The 20,685-nt window shown below is 42.9% G+C and overlaps 1 protein-coding gene across 1 annotated transcript in view; it reads right to left on the bottom strand.

Annotated features, from left to right (window-relative positions):
• Positions 1-1,197: 1,197 nt before the first annotated feature.
• LOC149288472 (low-density lipoprotein receptor-related protein 8-like) overlaps positions 1,198-20,685 on the bottom strand; it is a 45,437-nt gene continuing 25,949 nt past the window's right edge. The window contains exons 3-16 of the mRNA XM_089491654.1: positions 20,363-20,485; positions 17,661-17,789; positions 8,067-8,189; positions 7,469-7,588; positions 6,842-6,967; positions 6,495-6,666; positions 5,884-6,111; positions 5,656-5,774; positions 5,210-5,349; positions 4,559-4,700; positions 3,865-4,017; positions 2,318-2,386; positions 1,652-1,830; positions 1,198-1,236 (exon numbers count right to left, since the gene is read on the bottom strand). Of these exons, the coding sequence (XP_089347780.1) occupies positions 1,198-1,236; positions 1,652-1,830; positions 2,318-2,386; positions 3,865-4,017; positions 4,559-4,700; positions 5,210-5,349; positions 5,656-5,774; positions 5,884-6,111; positions 6,495-6,666; positions 6,842-6,967; positions 7,469-7,588; positions 8,067-8,189; positions 17,661-17,789; positions 20,363-20,485 (1,862 nt within the window). The remainder of the gene's footprint in view (positions 1,237-1,651; positions 1,831-2,317; positions 2,387-3,864; positions 4,018-4,558; positions 4,701-5,209; positions 5,350-5,655; positions 5,775-5,883; positions 6,112-6,494; positions 6,667-6,841; positions 6,968-7,468; positions 7,589-8,066; positions 8,190-17,660; positions 17,790-20,362; positions 20,486-20,685) is intronic.

The raw sequence follows: 20,685 nt of genomic DNA, 5'->3' as shown, positions 1-20,685 counted from the left end.
TGTATACAATAGTATTATGGGTATAAGCACTGGGAAATGAGAGCTCCAGAAAGGGCAGCCACATGAGAAGTTACAAGCCAGACAGATCAATGAAGGTGACGGCGTGATCTCTTTATGAAGCCGGGAAGGGATGCAGGTATTGAGATCAATGTAAAATAGCTTGAAACGTTAGGAGTCAAATGGTGATCAGAGCTCTGGCTACCTGATTCTGGGATTTGACCAGTACCGGCCCCAGCTACACAAAGAAGCCTCATCAGAATAACACAAGGATTTCCTCCTGTAACTAAACCCCTCCCGCTGCATTTATATAAAAATCTCCTATTTCTTTAACATTTCTTAACAGTTAGCTGCTCGTTAATGAATGCTGAAGCATTTGACCTAATGATTAAAGGAACACACATCCAGTAAGAGATCCCAAACCATGTCACTATAAAGGGGCCCTAATAAAATGTATAAACCCAAAACATACAAAAAATAAATACTCTCACCACTGTCGTATTTACAGCAGACCAATCCCCCCCCCCCCCCAAGACCAATCACCCTGCTAAGGTTAATAAATAAGCTACAAATTCCATTATTAATTTAATGAATAGGTCGATAGAGAACCACAAAGTTGTGTTAAAGGTATGTACAAAAAAACACCTCTATAAATATAATATCTTAAAACGTAGATTGTCCCGGGAGGCAGTTATATACAGACACAGCAGGGAGCGCCTCGGCCAGGGATCAAGTAAAAATCTGTATAAAAGATTATACATAGAACGTCTCACATCCTTTGGATGCTTGAAACATGAAATCTTTGTGGTTTCCCCATCAGTAAAATAAATAAGAAAGTGTTTGTTGCAGATAGATATACAGTATAGTGAATGTCCTCCCATGCTTTAACGTGGGGTCCAAACACCATCTTGCAGCACTGAATGTAAAGCAGGGCCTGTACTATGTCTCAGGGGATGACCTGCGACACGTCACACACCTGTCACTGTGCAGCGTGTAACCGAAGATCTGTGACATGTTATGCAGCTATGCGTGTAGCCCCGGTATTTGCAACACGTGTAAAAGGTATAGTGTGACGTGTCTAATAGCACTTCCTTGTAGCAGGTCACGCAGCGGCGCGCACCTTTTAAACAATGCCTTGTGACAGGTATGATTAGTTATACTTTTACTGAGACTTTCCCTGTGTAATTTTTGTTGTCGTCGTCATGGTAAGCCATCATCTTCCAGACTCAACGCCACTCTCTGCAAAAACAAAAATATAAAACAATGATGAAACTGCCATAATGTATAATCTGCTCATGTAAGTGGATATTAAATGGAACGCTGCGTAGATGTAGATCCTACGCTTCTGAGATCTACTAACGGACTAACCAGCTCCTGGCAGCCAGATCCAGCGTTTGTTAGCCTGTAATATCTTTTCTATACATTTTCCTTTGTGTTACTTTTGCTTTGATTTACAGGTGTGACATCACTATTAATGAACTACAAGAATGTCCCCTCGAGAAAATAATTCAATCCATTAAGAAGCATATTTTAATGCCTTGCTTTAATTTGCCACCCGCTTGAATGGTCAGTCTAGTCCCCAAAATGCTTTTATTTATTTTTTAATGAGACTACTATTTTATCTTTTTATGATTAGCTAAATTTTACTACTCACAGCAGGATAGACGTGGCCAATCTGTGAAGACCGCCCGATGTGTATCTCCTCTTCTTCCTCTTCCTCCTCCTCCGTGGTCTTCCGGTAAACCGGATTATCGAAATTCATACTCTTTGTGTTCTTTCGTTTCCAATTTCTCCAGATGAGATATCCCGAAAGACAGAGGAGGGCAAGCACAGCTTGGAGACAAGAGGGGTTACATAGTTACCACATTGGACGTACATGAAATAATCATGGCTAAGACCGCACACACTGGATATATAGTGTGTATTATGAGCACAGACCGTGCGGACCTCACACCGGTATAAAGGTCCATAAGCATCAGTAGTTCATGTACCTATTAAGCACCTTGGTGTGCGAAACATGTAAGCCTGTGAAGATCTGACAATGATTTTTAAACCTCATTGCAGTTTGTTCTGTGTGGTAGAGGAGGGTACTTTATGCAACATAAAAGCCTGAGCCCTTAAGACATGGATGTGGATGAATGAGAGCGTTTCTCAAACAATACACAGACCCAAAGCAGCGTCGCCACCAAGAAACAGGAGAAAAAAAAAAAAAACTTTCTTACAAGTTTTTGAAGCACCTTGTGGATTTATTATTCCCAAAGTGATTGTTGGACACTTCACAAGCTTAGTGTATGGGAGACAACATACATAGGATACTCACCAACAGGCACAGCTACACCAATCACTGCAGCAGTCAGGGTGGACCTGAGATCAGAGGCACTGTTTTCATCTGCAAAAAAACAAAAACCAAAAAAAAAAAAAAAGAGCGAAGGGTCAGTGACTAAATCAGGTTGCTGCTGCCGTACCAGCTACTGGGGACACTCCAATGATACTTCCAGCATATCCGTCTGAATAACGATATACACTATAGGGACAAAGGCATGGGGACACTTGACCATTACACCAACAGGGACTTTTTATGACATGTCCCCTTCAGCATACCAAGCCATTTTGGACAATGCTCTGCTTCCAGCATGACTGAGCCCCAGCGCACAAAGCAAGGTCCATAAAGACATGGTTGGATGAGTTTGGCGTGGAAGAACTTGACCGGCCGCACAGAGCCCTGACCTCAACCCCATCGAACACCTTTGGGATGAACTGGAATAGAGATTGCGAGCCGGCCCTTCTCATCCAACATCAGTGCCTGACCTCAGAAATGCTCTACTGCATGAATGGAAAAAAAATAAATCCTACAGAAACTCTCCAAAATCTTGTGGAAGATGTTTTAGCGGCAAAGGGGGACCAACTACATATTAATGTCTGTGTATTTAGAATACAAGGTCATAAAAGTCACTGTTGGTGTAATGTTCAGGTGTCCCAACAGTTTTATAATTAAAGCATTACTAAGTTTCTTACAGTGCTTGGACACGTTGCTGTTCTCTGTGGCTTTAATCTTCACGTCCACGTGGCTGAATGTAGAGGTAGTTTGGTGGCTGCTGGTCCCAAGGGAGTGATTACTTGTAGCCTCGGTAGTGTCTATGGTAGTGGTGGCAAGGGAAATCGTTGATGGAGCAGGAGAACTGGTCACCTGAGATGGAGTGGAGTCTGCAGTGGGAGATTCCCTCTTAGCCGTAAAAGGAGGTAGAGTCGCAACAGGAGTTGCTGCAATGACTAAAACAATTTTTTATGAATAATGGGGAGAATTTCAATCAATCAATGAGACAGCAGCAGGATGAGAGACTAGACATTATCATGAGAGGTGTATGTCAAGGACACAACCCCAAACTGCCAGGCAGAAACACTTCTCCAAAATAAGAACCCGGAAAACAAAAGCACAAAAATACTATAGCGTGGCCATTCTATAACTTCTTATAAATGTTAAAAATAAAGACATAGTTGCAAAAAAACTTACATTTAACATATTTCCACCCACATACTCAATTAGGAGAGTTGGGAGAATTGTTTCAACCACCTCACTTCTATTAAAACCGAGCAAATTTCTCCAGCTAGATGGGCTGAGCCGGGCCTGTATAACGCATAATTCAATTATTCGCCAATTTAACTATACATTTAAATAGGGCCAGACAAGCTTTTTGTTTGCAGTAGCAGCTCACAGGGGTTGGCCCTTTATAATGGACAGTGAAGTCTGTAACATAACTCTACTTTATTGAATAAACCCAATGTACCCCATTTTTATTTTTACTCCCCTCACATCAGACTCCACTGCTGGCCCTCTTCTTCTGACCCAGTCTTTTATGTCCCTCGTACCTTTTCCACAGCTTCTCATGTCTGGTCCCAGCTCGACTCCATCTGGACAGGCGCATGTGTATTTGGGTGAGTGAATGGAGATCTGAGGGGCAGGAAGGCACAGGTATTCACAGCCTCCATTCGGAAGTGGACCCTGGTTACAGGCATCAACGGCTGAACACAAAAGCAGTCATACTTACTATCCATTTCCACATAATACAACATATTCTGTGTACAGCGAGTCACGTGAATAACCTATATCCTAATTTAGCTAACCTGCTACAAGAACATACTAAATAGTTTCAAAAATTAAACTCTGATTGCATATTACCTACTTAGTGTTTTTCACATTTAAGAACATTTTGCTTTCTAAATAGTTTGGGAACTAGCAGTTTTAGTATATAATCACCGCCAGGAGACCTAGATTAAAAATATAATTTTTTTTCTCACATTTGTATAGCACAGAAATTCACTTATGTTATATTTTTTTTTATCATACAGCAAAAATGCAAGCAGACTTCACCGACTGTACAAGAGTTCATTCATGTGGATTAAATCTACCCCATCTGAGCACAGACCACGTAGTAAATGGTTCTCTACTTCAACATTCTTCAGCCAAGAACAAACTTCTCCCCAAGTACTAATCGCTTTGGCGATATTAACTCCTTGTGGGGGACAATAAGATCAGAAAATAAACAGGTGTTCCACCACTAACCTTTTGGTTGTTTGAGCTGATGGACAACTACAAGATCATGAGGATTGTTCAGATTCTCTGTCAGGATGGAGATCTCTCGCCCAGTCAGTCGGTTCGCACTGAAGATGGCTTCATTCTCCAGATCAGTCCAAAACACCTTGTCCTAGAAAGACGTATAAGAGGGGTGCTACCATTTCTTACACTTTTGTGAGAACGTAGGTGAATAAAGTAGTTTGAAGATAGAGAAACAAATACAACAAATGCATATAAGAAACTAGAAAACAACTAAAGTCACCAATAGGTATGATGCTAAAAGGATGGACTTCCAAGCTTGGCAAGGTGGGCTACTACAATCATGCTCCTTTCATTTCTCATCATGTACCACCTAGTTTTTAAAGACCAAAAGGCAACTAAAGTATAAATCCAGCTTGGAAGAAGCTCAGGATCAGTTGTTTCTGCTATACAAATGCAGACTAAAGAGGGTCGTCCTGTGCAATCAACCTTACGACTCTTAGGCATGAAAAGGTGTTACAGGTGTTGCTCCGAGAGACACACAAACATTATCTTGTAGCTAGAGACATTAGTTTTTTCAGAGAGATATATATATATATATATATATATATATATTTATTATATATATATTCATCACTTTAAAGGCCTGTGATCTCTCACCTCAAACACTGCCAGGCCAAAAGGGTGACTCAATTCATTTTCTGAGGCAATGAGAACTTTTCTGTTGGCGCCATTGAAGTCGACACTGGAGAGCGTGTGGAGCTTGGAGTCTACCCAGTACAGGCGGCGGTTCATCAGATCTGAAGGGGACAGGAGGATGAGGTGGTGTTTATGGCTCGCTGTTCCACTTTAAAGGGCTTGTCCTAAGTTTACTGGCATCTAGAGGCTTTTCTCCCTTCAACTATTACTTTATTAAATCTGATTTAATTACCCCCCCAAAAATGGATACATATTATATACAAAAAGACCAGTAAGAGTCCATGCAATTTGTTTAGACACTGTATTGTTAAAGCATGTTCATTCCTGATATACCATCATGATCCAGCCATGTTTTACAGCAGGCAAGGTTGCGCACACCAAAGGCTGTCCCAAGCTTCACCACTCACCTAACGTTATTCCATTGGGCCACTCTATCCCGTCAGACACCAGCACCTGACGGTCCCCTCCATTCAGTCCAGCCTTCTCGATCTTGGCAGGGTCCCCCCAATCCGACCAGAACATGAACCTATAAAGACACAGTGCACTCATTATTTCTATAGATTCACTTTATTGTTATTGTTTCACTGGGTATCTACCAAAGCTTTATTAAAGTCACCCCGTAAGACTTCACTCACCCTTGCGTGGGGTCCACGGTGATGGCTCTAGGTTCACCCAGGCCACGGTTAAACAACGTCTTCCGTTTGCAACCATCCGTAGTTGCCACAGAGATGGTCTTATTCCCAGAGTCAGTCCAGTAAATATTCTTATGGATCCAGTCCACAGCCAGGCCCTCAGGGGAGTGCAGCTGGGTGTTGATTAATACCACATGCTCTGATGGGTCCATAGCACGATCCAGGGGAGCACTGCAAAGTACAAAATCATCATGGAGGATAAAGGCAACCCCCTCATCCCCTGTCTGCAAGTTAAGCAACCTTAACTAAACCACTGCAACTTGTTTATGGGCCATTCATATTTATCTTTGGTGCTGCCCAAAGGCTGACCCAGGGCAGAATCACTGCCAGTGCTCTTCCCTTTGCGGTCCTTAACGCTCAGCACCAGACTATGGTGGGCTCTTTTAAAGAAACCATAGTGCTTATAAGCCGGTTGGCCCACTGAGCCGCCACGACCATATTATATTGTGGGACACACGGCCATAACAGTGGCGAGTCAGTGTTTCATGAGTGTGCTTGCCAGTACTCGACAAGCAGTTGGTGGTATCTATACAGACCAACAATTAGCCCTGTACCTGTATATCCTGCGGTAGAAAAGGTCGCACCAGTATATCCTTTTCCTGGTCACGTCTACATCTAAAGATACAACGTTTTTAAGTTGAGAGGCCAGGCGGGAGTAGTCTCTGCGCACCAGGTCAATCTGGCGTAGTTCATGGCGATTTGTGAAGATTAGGTATGGGCTTTGACCTGTGGGAAAAGAGAGGTTATATATATATCTATTTATATACACACACATACCATATATCCAAAGTAACCAATTCTTCCCTGCCCGTCTCCACTCTTCTTTTGTTCTCCTTCACTCGTTCCCAAATCACTCCCATCTAAACTCCCTTATCCATTGCTCCATGGGTGCAGAACTTACCCTCCACTTTGCAGGTCTTGGATACGCTGTCCATCTCGTAGCCCTCGTAACATTCACACTTGTAATAGCCCTTATAGTTGATACAGATTTGGCTGCAGGTATCAGGGTTTTCACACTCATCAATATCTGAAAGAAGACAAGGTGGGTAAGAGAACCCCCCCCCAAGAAAATGCATTCTTACAAGTAATAGCTGAAGGATTTTGTTATACTTGCTAAGGGAAATAAGATAAGGGCTTGAGCCAGACCCTCACTCCCCCTCTCGGACCCTCACTCCCCCTCTCGGACCCTCACTCCCCCTCTGAGCGTTCTGAGGGGTTTTTAGGGACTTGTGTTTTAATGATCGGATACTACAGACCCACCGGGTGCTTCAGTTTATACCATTATATTAATCTACAGCCTTTCATGATGCCTGTAACCGGTGAATTGATAAACTCGCTATTTATTTGTTGGCTGCAGGCAATTTTAAGCCTTTCTCCCCCAGCCTTATATCAAAAACATTCCAGTCATGCTTTGTAACAGCCAAGGTTAAGTGAATTGTTTCAAGGGAACTATGTGGCCATGGTGGGGGTCTCAGTAACGGGACTGGGAAGGGGGGGGGATACAGATTTAGGAAGGTGCATATGTTACCTCCACAGGTCTTCTTGTCGATGAGCTTGTACCCCAAGGGGCAGTCGCATTCATACCCCACTTTCAGGTCTTTGCAGACATGTGAACAGCCCCCGTTATTAACCAAACACTCATTTATATCTGCAAGAGAGATGGAGAAGAAATTCATGAGAAAAAGTGAAACATCATGTGTGGCCAAACTCCTGAGCCCTACGGAGCCACGGCAGATAGTGGAGCTGTGCATGCGCACTGCATCTCGCAGACACGGGATCAGCGAGCAGGATCAGGGGGTGAGTGGATGCATCACACGCGTGTCTACTGTATACATACCAACAAACTAAACAGCAACATTGCTTTGAAAGAAAAAAGTAATACGAACTGGGGAGCATAACTCACCACATTCACTTGGCTCATCAGACCAGTCTCGGCAATCTTTGTGGGTATCGCACACTTTAATGCTGTCGATACACTCCCCGCTCTTACAGCGAAACCTTAACGCTGTGTCACAGGGAGATTCGGCTGCTGGAGAGAAAAAACACGCAAGAAGCGTTCATACAAAGTCACCAGCCAAAGAATAACACGGCTGCGGGGTCCCCTGTGCGTTCCCGTAAGTACCTACCACTCAAACACCCGGCCTCATCGCTGCTGTCCGGACAGTCTCGGATTCCGTTACACTGTTTCATGCCGTGGATGCACGATCCGTCTCCACACTGGAATTCATCTGGACGGCACGTCACCAGGGCTGAGGGCATAACATTAATATATCTTATTTTACATGTACAGAAGGTCACCACCGTACGGGACATACCAGCAAGGATCTAAGCATTACTTACATTAAATAACAGGTGAAATAAACTCTTAGGGACGTTACGAGATGCCCAAGTTCATAATACGTTCCCATTCTACTCACGGCAATTCAGCTCATCGGATTTGTCTTTGCAGTCCTCGTCCCCATCACATCTCCAGCTCAGCTGAATGCATGCGCCGTTATTGCAGCGGAACTCGTGAGCCCCGCACTGCGTAACGGTCTGCGGCTGGATCTTCAGGCCGCAGATAACCTCAGACTCGTCGGACTCGTCGGCGCAGTCCGGCTGCCCATCGCACACCCACTTCTCCGAGATGCAGTCGGCCTTCCCGCATCGGAATTCTCCTGGTTTGCAAGTCAAGGGGGAGCAGTCCTTCTCGTCGCTGCCATCGGGGCAGTTCGCGGTGCCGTCACAAACAAAGAACGAGGAGATGCAAGACTTGTTACCGCACTGGAACTCTGTGCGCGAGCAGCCTGCGGGGAGGAATAAAAAAAAAAAAAAAAAAAAAAAAAAAGCTACTGTGATCTACCGCAAAACCAAGCAGACGAACATAAACAGGAAGCTAGATGAGCCATACGGGATCACAGAATATGAATGCAGATCACAGCCATTCAGCCCACCGAGTCAATCGGTTCTTTTTAAGTCTTCGGTCTTGTTACATATACACACACACTTATAGTTGTCATATCAGGCTTTTTTCTCCGGACCACCACCTTTTAATGGGAGACCCCAGTGATCCTATCCATTTTAATGCATAGGATAGCTGCTGGGGCCCTTAACATTTTAACCGTTACAAATGCATGAATGGCCCATGTAGAATACCCATTTCCAACTCCTTCGCATGCAGGAAATGCGATCGGCCCCTGCATGAGTTATTCCGACCTCCGGCCAGCTCCGGCTGGGTGAACGCGGGGAGTGGCGCATGTGCAGAAAGCATGCCCATTCATTTCAATGTGAGCACTTTCCTGCCGCTGATTTCGGAGGAGGGCAGCTGCTGCAGCTATTAAGTCGGGTAAGTTTTTTTTTATTTTATAAGAATGCATATTGAAGCGCTCTGAGTTCTTTTTTATGCGTTTTGCATCAAAGGGGGAGTAAGGGGCATCAGACCGTCCCTTTAAGTGGTTTATAAACTTGATTAAAGTAACCGATTCTTGTCTATATCCCACATACTGCACTTTTGTTGGTGGTTATACCACCGATCTACCATCCCTGTTCTGGTGGAAAAACGTACCCCAAAATGCCTGCATCCTGGGTATGTAATAATTTGCTGCATCTTGCGTTCCAAATATACTATCTCCTAAGTGACTTTTTTCACTTGGAGTGCTGGATCCTGATTTACCTGCATCGCTTCTGCAAGATTCAGTATTTACATAGCACCAACATACTCAACGGTGCTGTACAGCGCCGTACACACAACACAACAGCCAAACGCAAGACTGTAGAACCAAGCGACATGGATAAATTCTTGGCCGAGGACAATGGAATTCATAGAGAATTTTTAACATTTATGAATTCCTTAAACAAACATGAGTTGGGCCGATGGGCTATAAGGATATAAATGTTTAACAGTAACCCTGAAGGATTAGTTTGTTCTTCTAATGGAATCTGTTTTTTTTTTTTGTTTGTTTTTTTAATTAGAAATAAAGCAGAACACAAAAAAAAAAAAAGAGTAAAAGCAAAAGCTAAATTATTAAAGAACTAAACTCCCACGAGATATAATACAGCCAAAAGACAGCAAAACATTTTAAATCTATTAAAAAAACATCTCTTATAACCTACGGTTCAGGATGTTTCTAATCTTAAGGGAAACCCTCGCGTTAAAACAGAAGCCTTCGGGATTTATTAAATCTTCATTTGGTAGGTAAATTATATATGAGATATTTTCTTACACTTTTTCTTACCATTATCACCATTGCTTTACAGGAAAAGACGGGTAATTACATTATTATATATATATGTGTGTGTGTGTATGAATGTGTGTGTGCGTGTAAGAATGCGTGTGTGTATGTGTAAGAATGTGTGTGTGAATGTGTATATTTATAAAACAAAATATTAATATACGTTCTTAGTTCTAAATGTATAGCAGTAAAGCCTCCTGTAGATATCTAGAAATCAATAATATTTTTAAATAATTTAAATAATGTAAAGCTTCAAAAAACAGCTGCAGACCTCAGTTTTCAGATATAAGCATCACAAATAATCCTTCTCGCACATTTTATTCAGGAAGGGGGGGGGGCACGGAGATGGTTGGATACCACAGCATGGAGCAAGAATAAAAGGCTTGATGAGGCACGTACCAAGTTGCTCAACCCTCGGAAGGAGTTAAAGAAGATAAAGTTATCCGGACGCAGGAATTTCAAGGTTATTGGACAGAAAAGCAGTCTGGAGCAGATGTCTAGGCTCAGGGTATACACTGTGTGCAACGAGCTGATGACCAAAAAATAAAACCCTTAAAAGTAAATTAATTAGACTTTAAGGAACCATTTGGTGGCTTTAACGGTATCTGTAGAAGTCTGCCCGCAAAGCAATAGATTAAGGCTGTGAATATATTATTCAAATTATAGGATACATACAATTTCACTATAGGAAATATTTTGCACGTTAATCGTGTTACAAAAAATTATTAAAAATGCAGAAGAAAAAAACTAATAAAATAGATGAATGATGGTTCCTATTGCTGGAGCAGAGGATTTATTTGTTGCGACGGAGTATTACACAGTACACCGTGTACAAAAAGGTACAGTTATATGAATCTTATATTGTGGTCTGGCTCAACGAACACGAGGTTTGGTATGAATGGTAGAAAAAAGAAAAAAAAAAGAAATACGGGAGAATGATAGAAACAGATCGTTTGATGGCAGATAAGCACCATTTGGCCCATCTAGTCTGCTTTTTTTCTGATGTAAAGACCCTAAGCAGTCCTCGGTCTATGTCTAAGAAAGCGGGGTGCACCCTTGTGCAGTGGGCATCTCACATCGTACTCTAGGACTTCTTAGAGTACAAACTAGTCTTTGCGCCCACAAGCGGAGGGGTATAATTATAATATAAGCCCTGAGTAACATCCCATAGAAACATAAACTGACGGCAGATAAGAACCAGTCTGCCCATCTAGTCGGCCCAGCAGTAAATCGATCGCTGGCCATGTCTTGGATTCAGTAGCCGTAAGCCTATCGCACGCATGTTTAAATTCTCTTATTGTATTAACCTCTTCTACTTCCATGCTAGAGCGGGTGCAGCCGGGTAAATGCTGTATGGATGTTGGGTAAATACAACTCCCACAATCCTTAGCCAGGATAAATTGAGTAAATGGACGGTGAGCGTGAAATATAAGTCAAAAACCTCTAAAAACACGTGTAGCCGACAAGTACCTCTCCCCCTGTTGTAGAGCTGCATCTCTCATAACTCTCAGCCAGCCAAAGGCTAACTAAGCATTATGGCAGTTCTAATTGTACAAACGCTGGCGAGATACCCGGCAGTGCCCATGGCAGCGTTAGTATTAGTTATCTTGCACCACGCTCTATAAAGTCTGTGTGCAGAAACAATACTTAATGTGCCAGCTTCACCAGAATTCTTAGCAAGCCAGGACAGTGCCCTCCCACGGGGAGGACTAACTGGTGTATAACGGCAGGCGGTTAGCATGCAGCGAGGTGTGGCCACGGATCTCCGTCGTCTTCGGTTTAGTCGGTGATGGGTACACTTGCAGGTGTTTCCGCCTCTGTAGAAAACTAAAAAACCGCAAGTCATAGTTCCGCTTTTTTTTTTCCCAGAAGTTTCGAACAGACGAACGCTGTAAGCATCGGTCTATCTGGACGGGGCCGCTCTGAGCCGACAAGCGCTCTGTAAGTTCTTCCGCACACCGCGGGGCCTCGTCTACGCAGAGGGCTATCGGGGTAACCTGCAGATAGTCTGCCTTAAAAAAAAAAAAAAAAAAAAAAAAAAGCCGATCTCCGAAAGGATTCTGCCGCTCAGAGTGCCGTGTCGGTGGCTAACTCAGCAGAGAGACTCCATTTGTCACAGAAAGAGAGCGAGATACAGACAGAAGCCCACGGCAACAAATACGTGGTGAGAAAGCAGACGTACATTTTGTTTTTAAGTTATGATACCAGGATCTGTTGGCTTAACCACTAGGAATGAATTCGCCAAAATAACAGATATGAGATATACTTTAGCTCATCGGCTATATATTGTATAATGTTTTGGACCACTGTTGGTTGTCTGCATTTCTAGTCCATTATTTAAAAATGTGCACAAGACAGCCTATAACCGCCATGACAGCCTGTGTTACATGTGTTTTGGGACACAATATTAGCGATTGTTAATATATTATTGCAGATCACAGAGCAGACTAAAGTGCTCGAAATGGCTCTGTTTCCACCTAGTGGCTGGACATGGTAAAGCAGCAACAGTTACTTTATTCTCCCAATATATTTAATATTTCCATACAATTATTGTTATCTTTTATTTATATAGCGCCAACAATCTACGCAGCTCTTAATACAATACTTATATTCAAGGGGTATGACAAGACGAGAATTGACAGACTAAGACAAACCGATACATTAGGTAGAGAGAGCCCGGCTCGCAAGTGAGACGAAGAAAATTATTTTGTAATACAAAAAAAATAAAAATATATATATATTTTTATTATGTAACCAAAACAGGAAAACCAAGGTGGCTGACAATGAAAACCCCTAAATACACTGATGATAGCGCAACAGGTTACCATGAATCATTCAGCCATGCGAAAAGGGTTACTAATATAAAAAATAAACGTCTGCTTACTTTTTAGGACAAAGTAAAGGTGGTAACTTTGCAGAGAGGTCACAACACCAACCAACTCAACAGCTTCATGGACGGAAGACCAGTTCAAAGACAATTTAGCCGCGGACCACTTTATCCAATATATAAAAGTAGATTTACACCGGTGAGGGACGGAAATGTGTTTCAAAGATGGCAGAAGCCCGTTGTGAACACGGCACCCGTAACAATTGATGGTGGGGATCCTCCAAGATCACGCCAACCTTATCTAAAGAGATCACTGATGGGAAAGGCCAGCCAAGTGATCTCACGCTGGGAAAGACAAGGACTCATCGAAAGAGCAGACAGTCCTTGTAACTCACCAATTACGTTGAAAAGACAACCTAACGGGAAGGTCCGGATCCTATTCAACTTCCACAAATTAAATGACCGGACAGACCTGGTGCCAGCGAATGGGCAGAGCAGAGCAAAGGTCATAGCCGACATAACCCTAGGAAAATATTATTCTGTTCTAAAGCTCTTCTATGGAAACTGGAACATCCCGCTGGATGAAGAAACAAACTACAAGACAGCGTTTACGTTTAGAGGTCAGCAGTACGTCTGGAACAGGTTACCGGAAGGATTTAAGAATACAACCATCATACTCCATGAGACACTGGGGCAGATATTAGATAAACTACCCCAAGATATCAGGACACGGGTGACGCACTACGCGGACGTGATGTTGGTAAGCGCGGATACGAGGGCCAAATGTTACGCGCTCACTAAAAAACTGATGAGACGTCTCGAAGAAGAGGGATTTGAGATACAACGGGACAACAAGCAGATGTGCAGAACCAGCGTAGACTTTTTAGGAAGACGTGTCTTACAGAAAGGCATCAAACTTACAAGAGGTTATTTGTGGAAAGTAAAAAACATCCAGTCTCCAGAGGATGTACAGGACTTGAGAAAAATACTCGGTTTGTTGAACGACGCTGCGACGCTTACCCCGGGGTATAACAAATTAAGAGAACCCCTGCTCGTATTATTGAGAAAAAACACTGCGTGGAGATGGAGGAACAAAGAGGAGGTCGCTCTGAGAACCTTAATAGACCAAGTTCTCCGAAACAGGCTGTCAATTAACAGGATAGAAGAGGGAGAGAGCCTCATAGTGGAAATTTGGGTGGACGACGAAGACTGGACGGCAGAGATCTTAAACAGCAGGAGGAAGCCATACAAATGTTGTGGCGGGTTTTTCACGTACAGGCAGATGAGGCAAGCATTCCCCCACAGGGAGCTGACTGCAATTAAAAGGGTTTATAATGAAAATATGGATATTTTAGATGGTAGACGAGTGACATTTGAAGTCACGAGTCCCTCAATAAAGGACTATCTGGAAAATCCAACGGAAGTAACAGTGGACCTAAGCTTTCTGTCCAGAACGGACTGCAAGATCATTATACTATAAACTTTTTCGGATGCCTTCTGCCAACGCAAATTTTTTTTAATTTTTTTTTTTTTTTTATTATCTCTCTAAGGAAGCACAATTAGTAGAAACGGATAGATGCTTTTATCAAATCAATAAAATCTACAAGCTTCACCATACATGAACAATGCATATTTCCCAATTCATTAAAAATTCCCAATGATACAGGATATTGAAAGCTGAGAGCACTCAATGAGATTAAAAGTTCCCAATCAAAACACAAGAACTTATCGTGTGAGTATTACCTTGGACCTACAGGCTCTGGGTTCAGATGAATCAACTGACAAAGGAAGAGCTGTCCTCCATGGCCACATTATATGACATATTACTTATGGAACCCGAGCAGATTCTTTAGTGCCAACACGGAGAACCGTTGTCATTAGCGCTGAGTGTTCAATGGAGTCAAAAGCTTGGAGGTGAGTAAAATAAACCCTGCAGGCACCTCCACAACTGGAGGTCCCAGAATGCCCTGGCCGCCTATAGGTGGGCTCACACACATCCTAGTCCTACAACGTCTGCAGAACGACTCTAGACGGTCCTTGAAATCCATTTTGAGGACCAAGGAAGCGAGAGAACATCGTTAAACCTGAATAGGCATCCCTGCAAGTCTACGATCAGCCACTAGAGGGCTCACTACTACACACAATTTAACGGCAGAAAAGACCCGTTCGGCCCATCTAGTTGCCCGTTTTTCCTGATGTAAACACTCGGGCCTTCATCAGTCTTTGGTCTCATCTCAGATTCAGGATCGTTTAATGCCCATACACGTTTAAATTCCCTCACTGTATTAGCCTCTACCACTTCTGCTGGGAGGCTGCCCTACTTCCTACCACCCTCTCTGTAAAGTAATTAATTCGTACAGTGAATGTATTAATGTGCAAGCTCTTTAGAAACAAGATGTGGAAAAAATAATGTATTCAAATAATGCAAAGCATGATTTATGGAATAAAAATAACGCTCGCATAAAAAGTCTGAGCGCTCCTCTCACTATTGTAGGTAAAAGCATTAGGTAGAAGTATTAACGCAAATCGCTTTCCATTTTCTTCTTCCTACGTTCCTGGTTATTCGAGGCAGTGTCCCACTGTGCTGTTATTCGTTATACTGTGACAAAGTTTATTCATAGAATAGAGAACTTTATTCTGTAGGGCGAGAGATATTTCAAGCTTACGACACAAAGCGATGTGAGAAAGAACATAAGGCAAAATGTCAGGCGTAAAGGTAGGAGGCTCCCTCCGGTGAGCGGAGGTTAAATGGAGTACAGAACGTGTCACACAACCCAGTCCGCTCAGTCATTAAATCCGCCAGTAGACAAAGAGACACGTGCATGGGGTCCGTCCCCAATCATTGGCCGTCGCCATGGAAACCAGGATGTAGAAGTCTTGGGGATGAAAACAAACGGCCGACTGATGGGAATTCCATTTAAAGCCTAAGCAAACAGAACAAGAGCCCCCCCCCACTATTATATCCAGCCATGTATGTAGGTGTTCATGTTAAAAAAAAACATTGTTTTTTAGATAAATTGCAATAAATATTGACTTTTACTTATTCACAGAGAGAAATTCTAGGTCATCGCTCCTATGCGTTCTCCCAAAGATGGTACCCAAGTGTCGCGTACAGACATTAAGGAGAAGGTTCTGGAATATGTTTAGAAAAATACTGAATTTTCATCTTTCGAAAAAAATGTAATTTGTAAAATCCGTTTCCTGCTGCACTTCAGCCACATGTATGTTCTCGCTCTGTTCTCTGTGACCAATCTACTGGACAAACACACCCCGGCTGCTTTTTGGTAAATAGAACGGCTCAGTCTTAATCACCCCAACTGGACAAGCTGACAAATGAAAGTGGAGTAGTTTATTAGCGTTGCCATAAAGATGAGCTCAGCGTGGTGTTTGATCATCAGATTATCACGACTGACAACAATGGTAGCGCCCAGATAAAGGCCGTTTATCGGAAGGAAACGAGATAAAACCAGGTTATATCTAGTCGCTTTCCCAATTCCATTAACCATTTTCCATGGAATTTCAAGTCAAGGAATTTAAATAGCAGACAGCGAAAAACAATGAATCCCTCAAAAAATAAAAATAAAAAACAACCATTAAAATATTCTGTATTATTTCTCCTGATAATTTACAATCGAATCACGTCCAATTATCCAGGACGGTCTGATAATACCCAACGCAATCACATTTAAACACATAGAAATTCCGACACTGTATGAGCTGATAAAGAACGGAGCGATCACATTCAGCCCGAACCCCAGCGCCGTCTGAGCTTCTGATAACCTGTAGTCCGGAGATCACCTTTCATTAAGGGAAAGCCAAGACGTGCGATCCTGTGTTACACGGGCACCCGCCAGATGATTTGCAGTCAGCTCGTATACAGAAGATATTGCAGCCAAACGTCCATGAAACATGTATGAGCCGAGCTTGTGATGTATTATACAAAGGCTCCTGCGGAAGAAGTGATCTTACGCCGGCAAAGTGCCAGGAACATACAGACAGCTCCGCACGCGAACCATTTATTATCTGATGCTCAAATAGATGAAAGGCGAGAGCGGTTCCTTTAACCCCAATGCTGCAGCATGCTGTGAAACTGGCTGGTTTTATATACACTTCCATTCAAAAGTTTGGGGTCACTTAGAAATGTCCTTATTTGTGGAAGAAAAGCAAATTTTGTCCATTAAAATAACATGAAATGGATCATAAATCCAGCGCAGACGGTGTTAATGTTATATATTGGTATATATTGTAGCTGGAATATCCTCTCAGGAGCACAGACGCCCTTTATCACTCCCATCACTCCTGTGTTCCAATGGTATGTTGTTTTGACCAATCAAAGTAAGGAAACCCTTGCAATTACGTTTCAGCTACAAATGTCCTTGTTTTCAATGAAAACCGCTAAGCGACCCCAAACTGTTGAATGGTACTGTCTATGTCTATGCGTTCTCATTAACCCTGTCTACACCAAGGAGCTAAACAGTCCTAGTGCTGTAAAAGTAAAGGGACTGGCAAGGACATTCTGCTGGCTACTACAGGGACAGAAGCCATGAGACTGGCATCATAACCCCTGAATACAGACAACTGGCACTACATTCCCGAGACTGGCATTATAATCCTTTTGCTGGGCTTATTCATATACACAAGAGTTTAAACAAGAGATCTGCACCCGAAATAATGACACTTACCAACGGGGCAGCCCCTTTCATCGATGCCGCTCTCACAGTCCTGCTCTCCATCACATCTCCAGGACAGCGGGATGCATTTATTGCTGGATCCACCGCAGCTAAACTTCTGCGCAGAACACATGCTCTTCACTGAAAGAGAGAACGGCAGCATATTAAAGGGAGCAGTCTTGTGTCAGATACAACGAACAATGCATGTGAAAGTACGTTAACACCTATTCCTTACCTGGAAGGGGGAGACACACACAGACACCTTTAGAAGAAGCTGCAGCACACCACCCCTGTTGGTGGGTCAAACCAAACCAAGACAACATTCCCATTGAGGCGTCGCGCTTTATTGTGACGTTATATCCATATAATAGGACAGAACTGCACAATTAAAGGTCCTGTTGCATTTCTGAAACCGGTAACTTTGTGATATAACACTACACAGAGAAACCTACGTTACTTTTCTGATTTTGAGTAACGCCGCGGGTGGAAACATCACCATCCGCATTTTTATCCGGGTAGGAGATTGTCAAAGCCAAAGATCAACACGATAAATCGTGGTGTCCCCAACCTTGATGCCCTGTTTTATTTTATCTGGTTCTCTCCTTGCGCCATCCTATCCACATTAACATATTTTATACCAAACGACCTTCCTTACATTTGTCTCTGTCTGCTTCACATCCTCAAACCGCCCAACGGCAAACTTCCAGACGTCTGTTTGGGGCAGACGATGGGTTTAACCGTGTGCTAGCAAATCAAAAAGCGTTATACTAAAGAAGTGATCGAGGCTAAGTAAGAAAGTATAACAGGCTACGGATGAAAATGCTGGTGTCAGATGGGTGCTGGGACGCTGCCAAAGCTACCCCCTCGCTGCCTAAACACACTTGGATCCCCAGCTGGGCTTTTAATGAATATGCATGCCGCTAATTGCACCAGCGCCTATCACAAACCCTGAATTAAACAGCTTCTTCCCCCTGCGCGACTTGGGATTTAATTAGTTCTATATTTGTACACCTCCCTAAATATAAAATACAGATTGATTTTCTTCAGCAAACAGGTCCTAGTAAGGAAACCGCTTCTCCACGGAAACGGGACGTCTTAATACGCAGAACCCTTTTCAAAACCTTTTGGGACCCTGGGACAAAACACAAAAAGCCCGGGGACCCTCCGCAACGAGAATCTGAATGACATTCCCAACACAGAATTACCGTACTGGAAACAAAGTGTCCGGCTTGACCTAATCACCGAGATTCTCCCGTCCTACACATCTTCGGCCACGAGAAGTCCTATTCCCAAACTCGTATATAAAAACGGTCGCATTTTCTTTTGTTTCTATGGTTTAATACCGACAGCAGAGCCCCCCCCCCCCATGAAAAAGATATTTTGGATGTGGCTCCCAGGGTGGACTGAGTACTTGGTCATTCCTAGGACTGCCAAAAACATACATTGTTCCAGCTAAATGGTTAAACAGATCACGACCTCAAAATGTCAGCCTTGGCAACTATGGATGAAGAGCCCCCCTTTGCAAATTAACCGTTGCACTGGTTAACTTGCATTATGATGTCATGCAGCATGTTACCATTTTGCTGTGATTTCCGTACCGGTTAGAATTATGCCAAAAACATGTACTTCATTCTCCTCAGCTTCACATTATAAATTCAATATTCTAGTCATAAAGGCTAGCACTTTGTAAGATACAATACCCTCGGTTTCTACCGGATTCTCTAAGGAAAGAACTAGTGTGTAAATGACAGGTTATACTTCCTCTCGATGTTGATGTTTTATTAATACCAAAATCTTACAACACTACAGATATTTTTTTTTCTAAATAAAGTGACCCCCCCCCCCCCCATTATCTCAAGAGGGTTTAGATGACGGGTATATGATTGGATGCGTGTCCCCGACACGTGTCAGATTAATTACAGGCTCAGAGGCAACCTGACCTTCTCTTCAAGCCGATAATGAAAATTCCATCATTGTAACTGAAGAAATAAAAGCTTTATGGAAGAAAAAATGATCTTTTAGATCAGACAAGAGGAATCTGCAGATTGTCTGATGGATGGAAAACCGAACAAACGGCTGATGCGTGAAACGATGGGGGAATTATCCGTGTGCCACGTCTGGCTCCGTCCTGCGGCTCTGCAGCAATATGGAACCGAATCTTTGCATTACATGTCTGATCTTCACTAAATCCTGAATCGTCACGTCCACAACTTCTAGAATTATTATTAGATTCATTTATAAGACTGCTTTTATTAGCCAGTCCCGCTTAATAGGCACATACATTATCTGTATTCAATTCATAAGGGAACACTGCATGAATACGGTGCAAAGCCTGGAAAGACGTCGGCTCGTAATGCACCCGACCAGGGGATAATTTGCTGCTTGAGATCAGAGACACGCTCGCCGCGTGTATTCTGCACAGGTCACCGGATCGGTATAGAACAGGCCGGTGTTTATAGGATATATACGGTGCTGCATTTTCTATTGACTATTCCCAACCTTTGTGACAAAATGATAAACCGATCGGTTTAGGTTTTACTTAGGATAACGGGAGGTAAATAAAGAGCTGTCGCATAACAGGTTTCTATCTTCACATTGCCAAAGTCAAGCAATCACATTACATAATTACTCTGCATTGCGCCAGTGTAATGCGATACCCTGCGTAGGACGCGTGACGGTGCAATTAGTTTTTTTTTTTGCACACTTACATCCGCTGCAAGTAGCTTCCGCCTCGTCACTTCCATCGGGACACTCCTCTTCCCCGTCGCATTTCCAGTGCTCGGGAACGCAATGGCCGCTGTTACAGGTGAAGTCCGTCTCGGCGCAGGATTTTTTAGCTGCAAAGTGAATGAAAGATCAGTGTTACATCGCACCAGATGAGGACTAAAATCACAGGTTTTTTTTTTTTTTTTTTTTAATAAAAAAAAACTAAAAAGTTTTATTCTTTGTAGGAACTGCTTCTGTAACAGGATACCCAACGGGTCTATAAGCCAGAAACAATTATCACAAAAGTTATTTCATGGGAAACAGATTCAAA

Source organism: Sceloporus occidentalis, unplaced genomic scaffold (assembly GCF_023333645.1).
Source record: "Sceloporus occidentalis isolate IW3139 unplaced genomic scaffold, rSceOcc1.0.p SCAF_51, whole genome shotgun sequence".
Classification (NCBI taxonomy): domain Eukaryota; kingdom Metazoa; phylum Chordata; class Lepidosauria; order Squamata; family Phrynosomatidae; genus Sceloporus; species Sceloporus occidentalis.
Note: the sequence above shows the minus strand (reverse complement) of the source record. Positions and strands in the feature narration are given on the sequence as shown.